At 46.4% G+C, this 21,351-nt stretch overlaps 1 protein-coding gene across 11 annotated transcripts in view; it reads left to right on the forward strand.

Moving 5' to 3' along the window:
- The window catches only part of PITPNM2 (phosphatidylinositol transfer protein membrane associated 2), a 131,892-nt gene that overhangs the window by 100,401 nt on the left and 10,140 nt on the right, over window positions 1–21,351 (forward strand). For 4 of the 11 annotated variants that reach the window (XM_057422610.1, XM_057422611.1, XM_057422613.1 and 1 more), the window contains exons 11-19: window positions 2,768–3,012; window positions 3,499–3,688; window positions 4,742–4,861; window positions 5,240–5,451; window positions 10,122–10,297; window positions 10,681–10,851; window positions 13,486–13,635; window positions 18,476–18,640; window positions 20,425–20,628. In XM_057422610.1, the coding sequence (XP_057278593.1) occupies window positions 2,768–3,012; window positions 3,499–3,688; window positions 4,742–4,861; window positions 5,240–5,451; window positions 10,122–10,297; window positions 10,681–10,851; window positions 13,486–13,635; window positions 18,476–18,640; window positions 20,425–20,628 (1,633 nt within the window). Of the gene's footprint in view, window positions 1–2,767; window positions 3,013–3,498; window positions 3,689–4,741; window positions 4,862–5,239; window positions 5,452–10,121; window positions 10,298–10,680; window positions 10,852–13,154; window positions 13,456–13,485; window positions 13,636–18,475; window positions 18,641–20,424; window positions 20,629–21,351 lie in introns of those variants that run through there. The other 7 variants (XM_057422614.1, XM_057422615.1, XM_057422616.1 and 4 more) reach the window with 7 other exon arrangements.

The following is a 21,351-nucleotide window of genomic DNA, read 5'->3' on the forward strand; positions in this document are numbered from 1 at the left end:
TGGAAGCCAGTTATAGCATAGCCTATATCAGCACTCTGGATAACATAATAAATAATAACACACGCACACCCTGGCTTTCTAGACTTGCATATAAAGGCTTTTGCCATTCAGTGTCCTAGTGAGACAATGCATCTAGGAATGGCTGTACTCATCCTACCCTTAAAGTATCTGCCTGTCTGTGCTGTGGAGATGATGCAGCTGTTTGCAGAGAGGGTGGTTGTATTACTCTGTGTCAGGTTGTAAGGTTGTGGTGGATTGGCTTTTTTGTAAGAGACTAAGAGCCCAAGGGCCACGGGGAGAGGATGGGATGGGAACTGCTGTAGCCACCTCAAGATCAGCAAGTCACAGCTCTAAGATTTCTCTTAGAGCTCAAGATGAGCTGGAGAACTTGTTGTCTTCTTCAGAGGGCTGCACAAACTTCTGCCTTCATTTTAGAAAAAGAACAGACTTCCAACTAAGGTGAGAAAGACAGAAAGACAAGCATTTGTAGTTGTTCGATCTGCTAAAACAGTATGAAATTCCTAGCCACCGTTGCACTGATTTTCAGGTTCAGAGGCTCCATCACCACAGGGTAGCTCAGGAATGGGACTCCAGATCTTACAAGAAGGTTCTAAATGGCCACCTCCACCCCTGAACTAATCAGCAGAGCTCCTTGCATATTCCCCACTTCCTTCAAGAGCAGAGGTTAATGAACAGATGGCTGCCTCCAAATGACTGCTGATAAACTTCTGGATGACCTGAGCTTGGTGACTCACGTTGTTCTTCACATGAGCACTTAAAACATTTGTCTGAAAGCAAAAGTGGTGCTGAGAGTGCTCCTCCCATGCCTCCAGCTGGGCAAAAGTTCACTTTGCAGGCGCTGTAAGCTGACATCAGAGGAGGTTTAAAGAGCAGGCGTTAATACACTGTAATGGTACTAAATAATTAAAGGCCATTGTCATGCGGGAGGCCTGGAAAATCTTTATTACAGACTTGAATGTGAATTTTAATACTTGTGGTGGGCTGTGTATTAAGACATGCTTTAACAGGATCTGGTAAAAATGTAAGCTAGTTGTTAGGTTGCTAATGTGTGCCTGGGCATGCTTTCCTCCCACCAGCAGGTTTGTCTGGGACTCAGTCACTGCTCAAAGGACAACAGGTGACTAAAGATGCTAAAATGAGAAGAATTTGCCAAATGGAAAATGCTGGTGCCCTCCACCCCTTCCACACCCCTTCCCAATGGCTGTTCCTCTGCCTCAGCAGGGAGTTGCTTGTGATGTTCTCAACTGTTGTCTCTGCTAGCACAAGGGATAAGGCGCAGGAGGAAAGACCAGTACCTGCTTTCACATATCTCAGAGGTGTTAGGGTGGGGGATTTGAGTCCATATGGGAGCTGTAAACACTGAAAGCCCTGGTAGGGAATAGATACTTAGAACAGTTATTGCTCTGTTGTGTTATAATATGCAACCAATACAAATGGATGCTCTTGTGCCTGCTCCTGGGGCATCAGGATTGGGCTTAGAGCTGTTCTGGCAGTCACTAGTGATAATCCGTTCTGGAGTTCAGATGCATTTCCCTCTTTCCCCCATACTGTAGCCTGTTTAGGCAAGGAATTGACTCAACATAATAAGCAAATGACTTGGACAGACAAAATAAACCTTTCCTGTGTCCATGCAGCACTCTCCCAACCAGATGCTGGCCAGTACTTGGGTCACAGGGTCTTGAAAGACTGAGCTCACAGGAACTGGGTAGAAAAAGCTTTTCAGTTCCTCTTTTGCAGCAGCATAAGCAAATCTGAACTCTTATTTATAACTTCTGCCTTAGGCAGACAAATGCAATGACTGATCTCTTCCTACGACTTCTTTGCCCAGCAGCTTGCCACTTGCTGACCTGTTACTTCTGCTCAATGTGTTTTACTGCTGCAGCTGAGCTCAGCACCCCAACAGAGAGCAACACCCATCTTTTATTTCTTTACTTTTCCCCTCTGACACACACAGTTCTTGTCTTTAGTGCTGCCACGTTTCACCTGCTTACAGGTTTTTGTTTTACTTTCAGCATTCCTTCTGCTTAGGACAGTCATTACACTGAGGCTGCGTGTGTGCATTTGTGCGTGAAGGAGTAGTCAGGTTCTCAGCTGTTGTGTCCAGGTGTATCTAATGCCCGTTGCCATGAATTAAGCACAGTCCTTCTTGAAGACAGTTCAGCTTCTTGCCAACAAACCTGAAGGTGTTACTCTAAAACCTCATCTCTCCTGTGTTTAGAAGCCTGATTTTCAGTCTACGCTTCATTCAGGATCAGTTTAGGTTCTTGTGGTTGTTCCTGTGCTGTCCTTTGCCTTAAGTGCTTCTCTTGCCTCCCTTGCTTTCTCCACTCCTCTCCACTGTGTTTGAAAGCAGGCATTTCATTCTAGGGTAGCTTTGCACAGCAAATCAGGCTGAACTCTTTCAGTTTCTGTTTGAAAGGGCTCCGTGCTTCTGGTCCTTTGGCACTGGTCCTCCTCACACTGCAACCACCTTTGTGTGTAGATCGCCCAGACTGAGCTTGGCATCCTAGATGTGGGCTTGCCAATTCCTTGTATCATGGCTGATACCATTTCTCCTGGAAATATATTGCTTCACACATGTTTTTGCCTCATCCATGACAGGACTTGATGTGGATAGTGCATTGTACAACCATGTGTGAGCTTGGGGAGGAAAAGGTGATAAAACTTGCCTAAAATGCACTCGGACCAAGTAAAACCTCTTTGGAAAATAAGCCTTTCTGCTGTGCTCTCTTTCATTCCCACCTAGGATGAATCAGCACAGCCATTAATGCAGCCAAGTAAAATCCATGTCCTCCTCTTGGTACTCCATGGAGGGAACATCCTGGACTCAGGAAGCGGTGACCAGAGCTCTAAGCAAGGGGATGTCAACACCATCACGACAGTGTTTGACACAGTGATGAGGGTACATTACCCAGCTGCTCTTGGACGCATTGCCATCAGACTAGTCCCTTGTCCAGCCATCTGCTCCGAAGCATTTTCACTGGTGTCCAGGTAAGTTGATGCTGCTTTATCACAGGCACTCTTTTCAATCTTGGCTTTGTTTTCTTTATATGATTTCTTGATTTGCTTCCCTGAACTATTCTGCATATCGTACTGAAAGCTCTGACCGTGCTTTGAGAATGCACTTATTAATGTACTAGCGAGGCATTCAATCTCGATTTCATACTTAGCTGTAGTGAATACAGTAATCGTGCAGTAAGAGTTCTGAGATTGATCTATTTTAATTAATCCAATAAATACTAAGGCTTTAATTCCTTGTCTGAGGTTGTTCTGTTAATGTAAGTATGTTGTCCTTGAAGATTTACGTTTGATGTGAGGGAAAGATTTATTAAGCTCTCACCCATTCACAGTGGATAAATGGCCTTTGTGTCTTGAGGCTTTCTTTAATGAACTACAGTAGTGACTGTGCTTCTGCACATGGTTTTCCCCACTTTGTGTGTAAGGCTGAATATTTCCAATGTCTCTTGCTCTCTCCAGCCTCAGCCCGTATAGTTATGACGAAGGCTGCCTGTCCAACAGCCAGGATCACATTCCCCTCGCTGCACTCCCTCTGCTAGCAACGTCATCCCCACAGTACCAAGAAGCAGTGGCCACAGTCATCGTCAGAGCCAACCAGGCCTACAGTGAGTTCATCAGATCCCAGGAGGGCATGTCATTCAATGGCCAGGTGAGCCAGAGGCTGTTTATAGCCACAATAAAAGGAAGAACAAGTGAAGCAATTTCTTTCTGAAGCTGTCTTTTCCATTAATCTCTCAGGAGGGATGGAAACATGACAGTGTTGAGCTGCAATAAGAAAGTGTTGTGCCTCCATTTCTTTCTTTCTGAGAGAGAGAGATTATTGCTTATTCTCTGTCTTGAACCTTTGGGATTCCAAGCAAAGCCTGAGCTTGTGTTCAGAAATGAAGCTACAAAGCTGTGAAGTTAATCAGCTTTCAGCATGACACACCTTTCCAAATCGGGCATGCTACCTTTGTTAGTAAACACGATCTCTCCTCCTGTTGCAAACCAAGGCTGTTTAAAGATTCCTGCCTTTAAAGTGCCTTCAGCAGCTTATGTTGGGGATGTCACAGAAGTGGGTTTCTTTTTTGAGACTCTGCAGGTGCTGCACCCCATAAAAGACCATGACTGTGTGTAGCACTGTGGGCAGAGTGGCTCTCTAGCCCCTCATGGGTTTAAGCTATTGGACTAGCCATCACGTTGCACTGCTGTAGTGTGATTTATTCACTTTGAGCTTCTTCCCAGCCAGCTATATATGCCAGAGGACCCAGACAGCCCTCTCCTGCCCAGGGGTCTCAGGGCATTATTGTGCCTGTCTGCGCAATACCCTTGGAGTCAGGACAGTGTTACCTCCTCAGGATACAAACTAGGAGCAGAAGCACAGAGGATCTTGCTTGAAGTAGCATGGAGAGCTGGCGAGGAGGGAATCAAGCTTGGTTTTCTGAGGCTGGAGTTAGTGCTGTGATCAGTGCTCTGTGCTGCTTTCACTGCGCTCCAGTCAGCTGGTGGGGACAGCCAGAACACATTAGCTGTGTTAGATAACAAGAGTCTGCAGGGTAGGTGTGGATGTTCATTGACTGAATAGTGTTACTGATGAAAGCACTGGGCATCCTGTTACTGCAGCTTTCCTAGGTATAATCCATCACTGTTTAACTGTTAGCTCTGAAATGAGCATAAGGAGCTTTTTTTGCTTCCCCTGACCCGCTTCTGTTGCCTTTCTCAGGTCTGCTTGGTCGGGGACTGTGTTGGAGGAATCCTGGCATTTGATGCCTTATGCTACAGCAATCAAACTGTGTCTGAGAGCCAGAACAGCAGCCGGAGAGGTAGCGTTGTGAGTGTCCAGGTAATGGTGGCTCTAAGTGTCTACTGGGAATAGGTCTTCTGGCCACAGCATCTCCGTGGCCCCTGTTTTTCTAGGGATCCTTCCATGAAACAACAAAGGCTCTACTCCTTATTAATGGCAAACACATGTCTTAAGGTTCATATGTGTCTCAGTTTGGGTGCATTTGCTCTGAACAGGGATGCTTCACCCTCTGATGTGAAGCATCGCTCACACCTGCTTCACCCACACTCTTAGGAAGTGTTTGGTCTGAGATGCTGCATTGCTCTCAACTGGATCTAGGGGTAGGTGGGGAAAGGAGGATGGAAGAAGAAGGTTATAATGTGGGTGTATTCCTGATTCAGCTGCTAGAGTGCTAAATCCGTATATTTCAAATCCCAGGACACCGACCTCCTGTCTCCTGGAATAACGGTGAATAACAGCTATTGTTCCAGTGGCTCTAATCTAGAAGCCAGCAGACACCTCAGTAGGAGCAACATTGATATTCCCCGTAGCAACGGAGAAGATCCAAAGAAGCAGCTGCCACGGAAAAGGAGTGATTCATCAACCTACGAACTGGACACGATAAAGCAGCATCAGGCCTTTCTTTCAAGGTAGGATGTTGAAAGAACAGAGCCAGCAATAGTCTGGAGCTGAGATTGGTGCATCTGTGAAACCCAAATGTTGCTTTGTCATCCTGTGATAAGCAAGGTGGAGGAAAGTGTTCAGTTGAGATTAGAGGGATATAGATTTCAGGGTGTTGTATAGGCAGAAATAAAAGGAACAGCTCCCTTGTTGAGTGGCAGTGAGAGACTCCAGCTGCTCTCCTGCATCTGTATTACAATGGCAAGAAACCCTTCATCCTGTTACTTGACAGTTAAGGCAGTCAGGTAACTGCTTTTTTGCTGCAAGTGTGGGATGGAGGTCATAAAGCAAATGTAGAAATCATGCCAGGGAAGATGGTGAAGCAGAGCTGGGAATCCAATGTTGTATTAATCCCAAAGCATCTCTGAAAGCTGAGTTTTGAGTTGGCTGGCCTGTTCTTGGGAAAGGCAGGTGTAAGCTGAGTATCGTTTAATTTTGGCCTATTTCAAGTGTGAGATTGAATCTCAGTGCCCTTTCCTGTTGCAGGAGCAGGTTTCTGCTGTCAAGGTGGCAGGATGCTCTGGATGAGACATCCTGAGCTGGTACATGGAACAACCTCCAACTGTGCGTGGGGATTGTTCTGTCTGTGTGACTATTTGCCAAAGCAATCCAAGTCCCCCATATGGAGCAGGGAAAGGGGATTGAATTCTGTCCCTTGCCAGGGCTACTCAATGGCACCAAGGTTGCGTTTCGGATTTGTTGCTGACTATCAAAGCCCCCAGTATCACCTTCCTGAGCTTCTTCAGGTGGACTTTCAGAGGCACATTTGTTAACTGATGCAATGTTCATAGCAGTCTTTCCATTGCTGCTGCTGGTTCAGCAGTGGTCCTGACACAGATGATGGATTGCAGTTTGTCATTTCAGATAGCATTATCCTGGTCCTCCCTGCTCTGTCTCCAAAGGATTGTGCCTGCTCCCAACAGCACCTGGGGGTCCTGGTGCTGTTCAGTGCACCAATGGAATGGTTCATCTTCTTTTAGACTTTCACTTTTTGTTAAATCTACCTTTAGATCTTAAGTCAGAAATAAGTCTTTTCCTACAGCTCAAGAGCAAGATTCCCTCAGGAAAAGGGACAGGTTGAAGCTGCTGTATGAGCTCTCTCTGCACCTCTTCCCCTTCACTCCCTGGTGCAGAGGAGGCTTGGGTGCAGTGATTCACACCTTCCCCTCCTGCATGACAGCACAGTATTGCACCCAGACCTGTCCTTGCACCTTGTGCTTGCAGCCATCGTTACTGAGCAGCACAGCCATCAGCAGAACACCCCTTTGACCTCTCTGTCACCAAGTAATGATTTTCCCATATAAAACCCAAGCCCTGATGTGCTGTGCTTTCATGAAGGAGACTGGCAGAGCAGAGCCAGGTTTTCCTAATGGGCTCAGACACAGGGGCCTTCCTGTCCATACCAATTGCAGATTTCAGCTTGTGCCAAAGACACTCAGTTTTATTCCTGTATCAGACCTACCCGCTGCTCTGGGGCAATGCCCAGCGAGCCACAGCAGCATCTGGAGATCACAATCACACATTTATGTTTAAATTCAGTTCTTCTGCACAACTACATTATTTCTGGCTGTGCTGTACTTGTATTATTGTAAATGAGTTGGTTTGCTTCTGAAATCCATAAGCTCTTGTTTAATTAATGTGCACAGTACATCTGCTGCTTTTTAAAGGGAGAATGGGGCGCTGTAGGTTGCTTGGAGCATGACAGATTCAGAGTTCCCCTTGGCTCTCATTTCTTTTGATTGCTTAAAAAGAGCATCAAGCTCCCAGTAAAAGGAGAGAAGCTGTCCAAATTGCTTAGCAGTATGAGTGCTCTCATTCTTTTCCGTTCCCCATGAAGAGATGCTATGGAAAGATGTGTGGAATGCTCCAAACCCCCCTTTGCATCCATCCTGCCACCACACATCTGCCTTTCCTTTTGTGCCTTCGTTTGAAGCACACTGCTGTTGCCCTGTCTTTGGCAAAACTGAACATGTTCTGAATAACTTTGTATTCCTTCGACACACCAAACTTAATGTATTGCAGTCTTGTCAGCTAAAATAATTGTAGCTTCCCTGAAGGTGGCTTGTTTTTAAACGTGGTTCAGAGTTGGGTGTCGTGGCAGCGTGATCTCAGGGAAGCTCGTTCACATCACACAAATGGGAACGTGCTCGTTTTGGCTGTCTCTGCTGTAACCTCCTGTTCCTCTCCCTTTTGCCATCACTGTTTTGACTCTCCCTGATACCTGTGTCTGGCATAAGTAAGCTTGTCATTTCCCTGGGGTTGGTAATGGGGAGAATAGTGCCCTGCATGTGCATACGTGCACCTTTAGAGAATGCACAGCAGTGCGGCATGAGCAGAAGGTGTTTGAGCATCCCTTGGGAGGGGTGCTCAGCAGAGGTGCTGTCTCTGGGAATGATGCATTATTTGCCAAAGCAGGAAAACAAACTCTGAGTGAAACCCATTTTTCTTCTCACAGAATCATAGAACAGTTAGGGTTGGAAAGGACCTTAAGATCATCCAGTTCCAATGCCCCTGCCGTGGGCAGGGACACCTTACGCTAAATCATATCACCCAAGGCCTCGTCCAACCTGGTCTTGAACACCACCAGGGATGGAGCATTCACAACCTCCCTGGGCGACCCATTCCAGTGCCTCACCACCCTCACAGGAAAGAATTTCCTCCTTATATCCAATCTAAACTTCCCCTGTTTCAGTTTTAACCCGTTACCCCTTGTCCTGTCACTACAGTCCCTAATGAAGAGTCCCTCCCCAGCATCCCTATAGGCCCCCTTCAGATACTGGAAGGCTGCTATGAGGTCTCCACACAGCCTTCTCTTCTCCAGGCTGAACAGCCCCAACTTTCTCAGCCTGTCTTCATATGGGAGGTGCTCCAGCCCCTGATCATCCTCGTGGCCCTCCTCTGGACTTGTTCCAACAGTTCCATGTCCTTTTTATGTTGAGGACACCAGAACTGCACACAATGCTCCAGGTGAGGTCTCACAAGAGCAGAGCAGAGGGGCAGGATCACCTCCTTTGACCTGCTGGTCACGCTCCTTTTGATGCAGCCCAGGATACGGTTGGTTTCTGGGCTGTGAGCGCACACTGAAGCCGGCTCATGTTCATTTTCTCATCAACCAACACCCCCAAGTCCTTCTCCACAGGGCTGCTCTGAATCTCTTCTCTGCCCAACCTGTAGCTGTGCCTGGGATTGTATGAGTATTTGCAGCTGCTCATTTGTTGACTGGCAATCCCAGAGGAGTGTGTGTGAGCAACTGCTCCAGTGCTACACATTGTAGGGACTGAGCAGCCCTGGTTTCCATGAGCACAGCAGTGCTGGGACATCACTGCCTTCAGAGGTGGCCTTGATGAGCCAGTGCTATTGCACACAGAGACATAGCCAGTGCTGTTGACCACCTGGGAGCGTGACTTGGGGCCACAGAGCATCATTCCTGACTCCAGGCGAGTAAGCCCTTTATCCAGCCTGACTGCTGTTGTATCCATTGATCCTACATATTTCGTAGAACCAGTTCAGATGCTTTTTAAAGTGTCTCCAGACACCCTGTTCAGGCACTGCTGGTACTCTGCCTTCAGCTCACCACTTCTAATTACAACAAGAACCCAGCAGGGATGCATCTGAATCTGTAGAACCTGGAGAGTAAATGAAACTACAGGTTATTGCTTTTGGGTGGTAACAGGTGAATCTCAGAAACCCTTTTGTGAACCAGGTTATTAGTGTTACACATCTGTCATTCGCTGTCTAATCCCAGATCTAGATTGCAAAGAAGCACCTCTTCCTAACGTGGGGATGGATTCCCAGGGTTTTCACCTAAGAGTTCCTGCTGCTACTTCCTCAGTATCCAAGGGATGTGAATTGCAGTCTTTGTTAAACCTGTGCTTCACTGCGCAGCGCACAGGTTGAATTTTGCCAACAGATTTGACACCTGAAAGAGGTGGGGAAAGCCAGACATGTTTTAATTAACTGTGTTAATTACCCCAGATTCCCATTCCCAGTGAATGCCATACACATGCATAGAAGCTGTTGTGAAAACTTAGTGCACAAAGATATTAGAAACCGTCTTGCAGATTTTCATCTTTTCCCCTTTCTATTTTCTTTTTCCTTTTCAATCCTATAACATTTGTCCAACTACTTCCAAAAGGAGAAGTGGGTAAGCACAGCTTTCCGTAACATTTGAGAATAAGGTGATGGAAGGAACTCAAATGTTGCCAACCAGAAGGCATAGCAGTAATATGTGTAATAGAGTGAATCACTGTGAACCGGCTTTTCTTCCCCTGCTACTCTAGTTATTTGGCTTGCTGGTTATTTTATCTTGCAAATAGCTATGCTAGTAGCAGATTCTGACTAGAAGATTAGAGATTTTGATTCCTCAAAGAACAAACATTTTGAGGAGATAGGAGTGTGTAAATGAACCCACTTGAAGCTTGGGTTTTAGAGCCCGAATTATGCACTGGCATAATGGGGTAATTGGGGGGACAATTTACTGGCTCGTAAAACTACAGTACCGAGGCATGGTGGGTTGATTGGCACAGTTCCTTCACTGGAGAGAGGGAGATTATATTCATTGTCAATCACCAATCCAGCCTTCAGTTATGAAACCACAGCCTGAATACAATGTTGACTTTCTTTCCTGTTCTTGTCCCAGTTTACATTCTAGTGTTCTGAGGAATGACCCGGGATCCAGGCGATCCAGTAGCTCCACTATGCTGGATGGAGGAAATATCGGAAAGTTTGAATTTGAGATCACTGATTTCTTCCTCTTTGGTTCTCCCTTGGGTCTGGTTCTTGCACTGCGAAAAACTGTCATTCCAGCTCTTGACAGTAAGTCCTGATGTAAACTGCTGAGCTCACTGGATGGGGAAAGCATCTCCTGCTGCAAAGGCAGGGTTTGATGAGACAAACTGGTAAAGACGGAACTTTATGTATGGTATTCATGGCACATTAAGGAAGCAGATCACAAAGTGCTCCAGCCAGTACCGATTGTACAGTTTACTTAAAATGTACTTCCAAATATCACACATACTGGGCAATGCTTGAGTCTATCAATACTGTAGTAAACTGTTTCAATTGACTAAACTGGAAGATGATAAATCCTTCGCACTGTTTTTTCAACACAATAGTTGTCCTTTTCACAGACAAATATTTGCTCTATTCTAACAAATAAGCTACTGGTGCTTGAAGGCTTTTTTTCTTCATCTTTTCAGTCTTTCAGCTCAGACCAGCTTGCCAGCAGGTCTATAACCTGTTCCACCCTGCAGACCCATCTGCTTCACGCCTCGAGCCTCTTTTGGAGAAGAAGTTCTACCTTTTGCCCCCCTTTAATATTCCCCGTTACCAGAGGTTCCCACTGGGTGATGGCAATTCTGCTGTGCTGGGTAAGTCGCTTTGGATGCTTACTAGCTGTCTAAAGGGTTATAACTACATTTTATATGAAATTATCAAAGCAATTGGGAATGACAAGAAAAGAGAATTAGCCCTATAATGTTAGCCTTATTCCTGAGTTACCAGAAAAGGTAGTTTTCTTGCAAGAGAATCAGTGCCCTGTGAGCCATATGCCCTTCATTTGTCACAGAAAGGCCATCAGCTGCTGAGAGTCGTGATGTGGTGACCTCTCTGTGAAGTTTTACACCCAGTCTGGTGCTTGCAATTGGGACTGAATGAAACCTGATTAACTTGGTAGAGTTTAGGACTTTAATGGAGGGCCAGCGAAGACTGGAAGCAGCAGAGTCAACAGTGAGATGAGATGATTTGCTCCATTGCAACCTGTGCTTTTTCATTGGACAGGCTACTGCAGATTAGTGGGCTGGTGTCAGTGCCTTGCCCATGCCACCTTGCCCATGAGACACTGTCTTGTAAGCTACCTAGGATTCCTCTCCCATCGGTGGCCTCTTCACTTGCTCTACCCCAATTGCAGCAGTAATAAAGTCTGGAGCGGCTGTGTGCATGCCCTTTTTGCATTCAAAACAGTTAACTGTGTCCTGACCATGCCCTGCCTCAGCTCCCATTACATCAGTGGATCTAATAAAGTAAATTCTATTTCCTGCCATCTTCACCTCACTCCTGTGCCTGGACTCTCATGGTCTGTTGCCATTTCAGTGCAGGCTCTCATTGCAAGGAGCTCTCGGGGAAGCTCACCACTGTGCAGAACTAAATTTGACCTTTCTGCTTCACCTAAAGCTTTCCTTCCCTGCAGGGTCAGGCCTTTGGGGCAGGAAGAATAACTGCACTGTAAGTTTTCCCTTGCTAGAGGTTGTTAGTCAATGGCTAGTTAAAGTCAACATTATAACTGAGAGTCACTACTATAAAACCAGACTTACAACACACAAGAAATCATGCTGGCAAACCAGAGTATCAAAGCCACCAGCTAGAAAGATGAGGATTTGGTGGTTGGTTTTTTCCCCAAAGCTCTGGTAGCTTTCCATTTGTTTAGTATTTGGATCATGCAGGACTAAAAGAAGAGGAACGTATATCTAGAGCAGAATAATTCTGGTGAAGCTCTGAACCATTTTAGAATTGAAAATCCAAAGCAGTGCTCTCCTATGTATCAGCGTCTTTAAAGCTTGTCTTGTGATTGCTGAATCTGGAGGTCTGAATTGTTAAATGGGCATAAACTAAACCCCATGTTCAAGAAAGTGGATAAAATACTTTCTGCAGGCCCCACTCACTAGTCAAATTTAGCACAGATCTTGCTGCAACACCACTTAAAAATGGAACCACCCACAAGTGCATTTGTACAACAGCTCAGGGAATCTATAGCAACTCGAAAAGCAGTTTGCTTTTGGGGTGTATTCTAGGTAGCAGCAGCAAGTGGCTCCTTAAAAATAAATATCAAAAATAATCCTAAACATCTTACCTTCTTCCTTTTAAATACATTTCAAAGTCCCTGTTCTCACTGAAACCAGAGGTAGAAGCCCCCTTGACACCGTGTTCTGGTTATCAGTGTGTGCAACAGCAGGGATCTTACTAGTTTGCTGCGCTTCCCCAGACCTTTGAGTTGTCTATGTGTAGAGAGATGCTTGCTACGTAGCGGAGAGGAGTTAAACAGCAATTAGCTCAACTATGAGAAGAGTAGAGTGATTTCAAAACTGTCTCCAGGTTTGAGCCTTGTTACTTTAAGAGGAGATGCTGCTCTGCTTCATGAATAAAACTGGCAAAAAAAGCAACTCTAAACTCTCTTCTTGTGTAAGACAAAACCTCTTCATTTGCTTATTCCAAAGTAACAGGCTCTTCCTTTCCATTAGAGCCAAAATTTCACTGTTGATTTCCACATTACCCACAAGGACTGTTCCAACCACGATTTGCAAAGCCTCTACTGCAGGGCGCTCCAGGAAAGTTAATTGCTGCTATAATTAAGCTATATGATTTGATGATCACGTAAAATTCAGGTGCTCAGTTATAATTAGTTATGTACAAAGCCTCCTGTAACACTGTCTGTGCATATTTCCTCGTGCAGATAGCTGGCTTTTTACAGTCCACGATTGAGGAAGCCTCTTAAGACATCGTATATTTTGTTCATTTTCCCATCTGTACTAAACGTTGGGTCTCTGTTTCATTACAACCAACTTGCAGAGTAAAACGAAATTCACATCCCTGCTTACTCCTGTGCGTTGCACTGTGTAGGATGTGAGGCTGAGTCAAGTAAATCTCCCCTTACAGCATACTTTTTTTCCCCTCGTAGTAAAAAGATCTCTCTGGATCTGCTGGGGGTTTATGGATTGGACTCATTGGAGAAGCTGGTTAAGAGGACTCCCTTTTCTTTTGTTGTTGAAATGCCATCGTTGTGCTCTCCTCTGCTCCCAGTTAATCTCTCTGATGTGGGTCTATTTGGAAAGTCACCCATGTCTTTTTCCTTTCACGCTATTTGAAGGTTGTCTTTTCATTGAAGACTCATAGTTGAAGTGCTCAGTTGCAACTGTTTGTATGTTAACACGTTGTGGCCACATGTCTGTTGTTCTTTGTCCTTCTGGTTTTGTTTTTGTTTTTGTTTTTTTTTCCCCATCTACTTCTAGTTGAGACAATCCAGAACAATCCCATCCTCCTCATGGAAAGTAGCCCTCTGGGTGCTCTCCAGCACCAGGACAGCTTCATGGAAACAAGTATCCCCGTTCCCGTACTGAATTGGCAAGATGTGTCCAATAAAAGTGCTGGTTTTGCTGAGTGTGTGTAATCTACACTTTTGTATTGTCTATGGTGTTGGGTACTTGGGGTGTTATTTGGAGATCATCCTGTTTGCCTCCTGGAGTTGAAATCTTCACGCTGTGTCTCAGGCTGCGCCACATCAAATAACCACTTGGGATCCTGCTTGGGTCTGGGAGTAAAGAACAAGTTGGGGTTAAAACCTCTGCCCCATTCTAGAAGGGGGAGCTTCTGCCATTTAATTGCTTTCTTCCCCTCTGTGGTGGCTGTGCTGCTGGAAAGAGGCTTTGGCACAGGGAGGCCTTGGGTATCCCTGCTCGTGTGGTACATACAGCAGGATGCCCTGGGAAAGGGTTGACTCCCCAGCAGTCAGCCACACTGCTCCATGGCCAGAAGCCTAATGAACATCTCTGTCATACCAGATTTTGTCCATTTGAGTGTTTTATGCTTGGAAATCCTTGTGGCTCTGCTGAATACAGTGACTGAGGCTTTCAGACCCCAGGGTGGTTCTGCGTGTTGGCTCTTTAAAATTCATTTCTTGACTTCAAAGCAAAGTTTGGTGCATTTGTTTTGCCTTATTTTCCACCATAACTGCTGCATGGCCTCATTTACCCTGGTTGTGGCTGGTGCTACATCTGTGATTTCAATGAGATTTGACTTCATTTTAGTTTCTTCTTCCCTGTGTGTCTTCCTTGCCCGTTCTCACCCCTTTTCCAGTGTCTTGCATTGAGAGCTTGGTTCTGCTGCCTTGTTGTCTTTAACAAGCTGACTGCTCATGAGCAGTCTGGTACGTTATGTGGTCATACAGGATGGCAACATCAATGGCTATTCTGGATAATCTCTCCCTTTGTCTTTTGAAGATGGAGATGATCTTTAGGTATGCAGTTGCCATGTTGCCTGTGCTGTGGTGGTCTGTAACAACGCAGAGGGAAAGGATCTGGTACTATTAATTAATCACTTTGGAGGTCACTGATGAAATGCCATTTAAGTGTCATCTGACACTTCCCTGCTGTCAGGATGGAGCTTTTAGAAGCTTCTCTGCTTTTTACCTTGTGTGTCAAGAGCCACAGTGTGGCCAGGCAGTGCTTGGCTTGACTGTAGCTGGTGCTGAATCCCAATTGTGGGAAACTTCCAGTGCCCAGTGCTGACCACTGACTCCAGTGCAAGCAGGGTTTGGCCTGTGCTGAGCAGCTGGCTGCCTTTCCTGTTTTATTTTCTTCTTTTTATTGAACTTGACACATTTTTGATGCTTTCAGTATTTCCTGCTTTGGTGCCACAGCTCAGCCTGCAAATAGCACATACTGAAGTCTGCCATTTGGATACCCCAAGGACTTAAGGCATTGCTAGCAGTACATTAAGAGGATGGCCTGGTGTTGTTCGCTTAGTGGGAAACAGTTAGTAAGAGTATGGACAAATGAGTCCCTAAATGAAAAGGCACAGCACTGAAATGAGTATTAAAGATCCATAGGTAGGCAAAAAAGAAGTGATTTTTCTTCTTATGTCACCTCTTCTGCAGGTGCAGTTCAATCTCAGCTCATGGCGCTGGCCTGACCTGTGTGTGCTGCTGAGCAGTGGCAGGTCCTGTGCTGGGAGAGAGGGTGCTCAGGGCTCTGCTCAAGCCAGGTCTCCTCTTCCTGAAGCTTCCTTGTTCTGATAAAGTCTGCCCGCAGACACAGTTCAAAGTACACTTCAGCCAGTGCAGTAAACCAGGGCACCTCTGTCCTTATCTAATGCCATAAAGGAACAGCCTGTCTTGATTGAAGTCTTCTTACTGCTCTGCCTGGTCCAGCCATCTGACTTCACCCTGGGCTCAAAGTGCTGCCTCAAAAACATCCCTGTGATTGTCAGGACGTGAGTTGGGGCTGGGGATGCCGCCTCTGCTGCGCGGAAGATTTCAGACTTGTTCCCTTTAGGTTGCAGGTGCTGGGGTCAGTTTGTGCCAGTGGGGCAGCATCATCCCACCCCGGGCACTGCACTCTGCAGGTAAGCCCCCTTGGCTTCAAAATGGCAAGAGCAATGCTGCACAAGGGATTTGTTGCAAAGAATACACAGAGCTTAGGAAATACGTTGGATGGGTTCTGTTCTTCTGCAAGTCAGGTCCTGGGGTTTTATCTGGAAGTCACTGCGCTTTGGGGGGGCGGATGCTTGGATGAAGGAGCAGTAATGCATAAACCAGGTTTTCTGTCCACACTTCCTGCCCTGCCTTTTCCTGGCCCTCGTGTTTTCTTAGAAACTGGCCTTTTTCAGGAATAGAGGGTGTGTAGCTTGGGAAAAGGGAGAAACATGAGAGTAACCCCAGTGCTCTGGAGCATGGGAGCGCTGCTGTGGGGTTACATTCATCCCCTTGCAGAGCAGATTCCTGCCACCAACATGGGCAATACTAAGCTGAACAGTTCAGTAATGCTGTAACAGTTTAGGCTTTAATAGGAGTGAATATTACTCCTCTGGTAGCATTAGCCATGATAGTGTTGGAAGGGTTGTTGTGGCTGGGTGGTTTTGCTTCAAACTCTTTGTACTCAAAAATCCCCAGTCAGGCCCAGGAAGGCAAGAGTGGCTAAAAAGAGCAAGCCCAAAATGCCCCTGTTTTGTCCTTAGTTCACTTTCTATTTTCTGGGATCTCGAAACAGGAGGTAAAATTCAGGCAGAGCGAAGTAAAGACATGCTAATGGAGCTGAAACCATGATCATCCCAGGCAGCACCACATTTGGCCCAGCCTTTTCTCCTGGGTAGCATTGCTGTAACACTCTTTAGTGTGTCTTCCAGCCGCTTCTTCATTCGAGCCACAGATCTTTTATGTTTAGGGGAGAGGAAGAAGTTCAGGCTTTGCTGGTAAGTGTTAGTTAAACCTGAACCTGGAATTCTCTCTAGCACAGACAAAGCCAAACCTCTCCTTGCATCTGACCAAGTTCAGGAAAGCTGATGGTCACTATCTGCATTACAGCTGGGTTGGGGTACCCATTTGATGTGACGTAAGTGCAGAAGGATCTCACCATCTATACAGGCAAGGTAAAGGAAAGGAAGGGATAACTAAGGAAGAGATGAAAGGGTGGTCCCAGGTCATATAGCAATGGGAATGAGACCTTTTACCCTTGAGATCTTCAAGGGGTTGAATGCAGCTCCTGGCTTGGCTCATGTTCTCAGTGCACCCTCTGTTTGAATTGTCTCCTTTCTTGTGCTTGCAGCAGTAAGAAAGCTGCTCTGGCCTGGTGGGGCTGGCTGGGTTGTGGATGCTGGTAGCAGCCTTTACAGCCAGCAGCTCAAGGCAAGGTGAGAAGAGGAAGAAAGTGATCCTGGTAATGGCCTTTCAGGCACAACGTGTGTGCAGCTCATGGTCAAGTCAGGCTCCTGCTAAGGCTCAGATCTTGCAGTCCATGAAGCTTTTACACAGAGCAGCTTGTGGCCTGATTTTCCCTGCAGAGAACAGAACTCTTTTCTCGACACTTTAGCCTCAGATTTTCTGCTTCATACATCCCCTTTCCCTCTGCGGCAGCAGTATTTACGTGGGCACACGCTGCTGCTGCAAACCAAGAGGTCAGAGGCAGCAAATCAGTAGCCCCAAGCAAAAAAGATCGATGCTAAAATAAACCAGTTGCCGAAACAACACCCTGTGCCAGCCACATACTTGGGATTAAATCCAGGGATATCTAAACTGGCTGAAACGGGTGGAAGATGTTGGGGTGTGAAAGTAATGTACCTGTATTCCATGTGGCATCTACTGCCTGGCTGAGCCCTGGGGATAAAGTTCAGATGCTGCTCCTCAGGTACAGCAGAGATGGGCAACACTTAAAAGATAGTTAGCTTTGCTTTTGCATGTTAGTGTCACGTTGCTGCTGCCTGCTGTCGAGTACATTGCAAACCCTCAGCAGTGCAGGATCTTGGGGTATCCCGCAGACACTCAGTTCAGCCTTGCAGCATCTACAGAGGAGTGAATGAATGCTCTTACCAGTGTTGCTAGAGAGACAACTGAAATGCAGAGATTTTACATGACTTTCAGCAGCTCTCGGTTTGCTAGTCCTGAACATTTGAGGTCCATGTCCCTCCAGTATGTATATAAGGCCTATGTGAGCGTGACTTCAAATCTTCCCTTTGTGTATTTATGTACTAAAGGGGTAGGCCACACTTGGTAAACCTCAGGTTGGGATCTATATATCCAGACTTGCACGTTGTACCAAAGAAGCTCTGTTTTCACAGAGGCCAAGCACTCCCCAATCCACCACCACTGATTGGAGATGTAAGTGCTCAGCACCAGGCTCCTTTCTTTCAATAGCCCTTACTTTAGTTTATTGAGCATTGGCTCATCATCACAAAATACGAGTTCAAGTTTAGTCCCTGCCAGGCATGGAAATGTTTTCTTGATTTTATATTTCCTTTTTGGCATTAATGCTTCTATCTTGGAGATGTTCCTTTAAGTTTAAACACTTCCAGAATACAAATATCCCTTCTCTAAGGCTGTTTCTTGTTGTTCTCCTTACCTCGGTTACTTTGTCTCAGTGTGAATATATGAAGCTGTGTATATTCACACCTGTATGTATGACACACGCTTGTTATTGCTGCTTGAGTACGTCTGCCTGGATTTTTCTTTGGGGTTTTGGGTTTGCTTTTTGAGCTCCTTATTTTGCTTCCCTCAATCAAAGACTGCTCCTCCAGCCACGTCTCTTTGCCTGCTGTGGTGTTTGCTTTCTTTCCAAACCAGAGCTCTGATGAAATGTTTTTTGTGGGGTTTTTTTGTTCATTCCAATCAGTTCTGAAAGGGTTTTTTTGCACCTTGCCAGCCTTGTTTGCCTTCTTCCTCCCCTCGAGTTCATCTTGCCCAGCCTCTGTCTGTTGGTCTAATATTTTGATTTCCCTGTTTCAACTTTGTAGCAGATGTTGTTCAGTCTCATGGTGCCGTCTTCATGGAAAGCACGTCCCTGTCCACCCCCATTTCAGCCCCTCAGTTCAGGGGCTTCCGGAGAGCCAGTGAGATCAGCATTGCCAGCCAGGTCTCAGGAATGGCAGACAGTTACACTGCTTCCAACATAGCCAACAGTAAGTGTTTCACCTCCTCCGAGACTCCCGCATCGCTCCCGCAGCACCACGCACCGGGCCAGAGCCACACAGCTTCTGTCTGTCTGTCTGTCTGTCTGGGTTATGCTTTCCATTAGTAACAAAGAGTTGGAATGATTCCGCCTTCGCCTGGATTTGCCATAGTCAGTGCCATGTGTTATCACATCTCCTGGAGGAGCAGATGATGTGTTCGGTTATAATACAGGGGCCACCGCTGTGTTATGCATGTTGGACTGTGCTGGTGATGTTGTTCAAAGAGATGTAATGATTGATAACTGAGCACCATTTGGCTGCTGTGCGTGATGAGGGTTAAGCCAAAGGGATGTTTCTGTGCTGCCATTGGTAAGTCGTGCAGAACTGGTAGGGCTCAGTGCTGCCAGATTGATAGTGCAGGGGCTGGCCTGTGGCTTGGTGTAGATCATTAAATGTGGCTCATAGAAATGGGGGTGAGTAAGAAAGGCAAGAACAGGTTTAGATTATTTCTCTGCATTAGAGATTCAGCTCTTTGGTAGCCAGCAGCGAGGCTCAGAGTCAGCCAGTCATGACCCATATCCCAGAGCCAAATGAGGACTAAAAGGAGGGGGGTTTATTGTTACTTTTTCCCAAGACCTGTGTAACATCCCAGCTGATACAGTGGAGAACAACAGCCCTTGTTAACAGTTCAGCCCCTTCTTCATTCCAGCTGAGGTGTAAGATGAACAGTCTGTGTCTTCAGGGACCTCTGATAACTGCTGAAAGCCAAACAAATTAAATAAACCCCAAACTTCAGCCCAAACTCTTGTTCCAGGACGCGGCAGAAATTCAGAGATACTCCAGTGCTGGCACATCAGACTACAGGGCTAGGAATGACTTAACTTCACAATTGCTGAGGTTAATAACACTCCCTGAGACAAGTGTTAGTTCCTGTGGGCGCTGGTCAGAGGCTGCTGTAACTTCTTGCCCTGTTTGAGGCAACACTTGGCAGCAGGAATAAACTCCTGCTGACACATGAGGTTTTTCTCTCCCAAAGCACATCCAAGAGGTGATGCTGCGCTCCCTGCGTGCGTTCTTATGTGTGTCCTGGTAAGGCATCTTACCAAGTGCTTGCTAATACTAATCTGCTTGGGGAAGAAGGCTCCTGGGGAAGGTGTTTGTTTTGTGCTGTTCCACACCTACAGAGAGTGGGCAGGATGAGAAATGGGGGGGGGGGGGGATGTTCCTTATGCAGTGTTTATACCAGGGTGATACCTAAAGGCCTGTGTGTTGCAATGGAGGGATCCTTCCTCTGGCAGGTGATGGCAGGATCAGGCCCACATGATGCTCATGTCTCTCTGCTTTCCCCATGCTCTCACCAATTATTTAGCTCCTGGTTGTGTAATTTATTCCTTCATGCACTTCACAGCCGCCAAAACCTGTTTCTGAGATCAAAGAGGAAGAGTCCAGCCTTGACCCCATGTGCAGCGTGCCCCGAGGCTGTCACAGCCCCTTCCTTCACCTCCTGAGCGCTGACATCTCCTCTGAACCCTTGCTCCGGCTTTGCAGCTCTTGCGCTCGACCTTATTAGCGTGGTGGTAACGTGAAGCCTGGCACTGCGGGTTGGATGTGGTCCCTGCTATCCCACAGGGAGAGCCGGAGGAAGTCCAGAGGGACACCACAGAACCATGGCTCCCTCTCAGTGCAATTCCCTCCCACTATGAATCTCTGCAGGGTGAAAGAGGTGTTGCCTGCATCATGTGTGTGCTATAATAATGTGTGATTTCTACTTCTTTCCATTTTATTCTTTTTAGAAACCAAACACCACCTTAATCACTGCAAAGGGTTTAGCCTTCTGTCCCAACTTGCCCTCCCTCACAAATCCCCTACTCAAACCTCATCCAAGAAACATAGGCGTCATAAACACGAAATCCCTTCGAAGGGAAGAAAGCTCAAAGGGCCATGGAGTCAGGCTGCAGACTGCATTCTTCGGATACCCGACCTGGACATCAAGACAGGTATTCTGGAGGCATCCACCCTGGTCGACCTCCTCTCTCATTCAGAGTCACAGAACTTCACACCAAATCTGTGCGCTTTCACTGAGGCACTTGCAATTTCTGAGTGCAGTTTTCTGATTAACAAGTGTTTCTGTCACTTTGCTCTGAAGATCCATCATAACACAGCTAGCAGCTTGGCAAGAGCAGGACTTCTTCCGGGCAGAGCTGCGGGGACAACGCTTCTGCCTCCACCACTGTCTTTTGAGCATGGAAGAGTAAATCCTCTTCACTTCCTATGAAGAATCTGAAATTACCTAAGCTGGGCACTTGCATGAGAAATGAAAGGGTGGAACACGACCAGGAGCTGCCACTTTAAAAGACAGAGAGTCAAAAATGGCTCTGGTGCCTATGTGCCCTGGAAAAGCCATGTTGATCCATCAGTGCCTTCCTACTCCTTCCCATGGCTCTTGGGAAACACAAGGGCTGTTAGGGCCTGGGCTGGGCCATAGGGATGTACTGATGCCATAACCCTCTGCATGTTCCTATGGTGGGAGCTTTGTACAGGTCTCTGGAAAGAGCTGGTGGGACCATTTTTTCAGTTCAGCATCTGTGCTCCTTACCAGCTCATTGCCCTTAACAAGAGGGGTTTGATGGATCATACCTTATACCTGGCAGCTTTCCTGGAAGTCCATAAAAAGGAACATTGTCACAGTGAAAAAAGAAGCTTGAGAAAGCCCCATCTTG

The sequence above is a fragment of the Pezoporus wallicus genome, unplaced genomic scaffold (assembly GCF_028554395.1).
Source record: "Pezoporus wallicus isolate ANWC-B61680 ecotype Strahan unplaced genomic scaffold, APGP_CSIRO_Pwel_v1 contig_9942, whole genome shotgun sequence".
Taxonomy (NCBI): Eukaryota; Metazoa; Chordata; class Aves; order Psittaciformes; family Psittacidae; genus Pezoporus; species Pezoporus wallicus.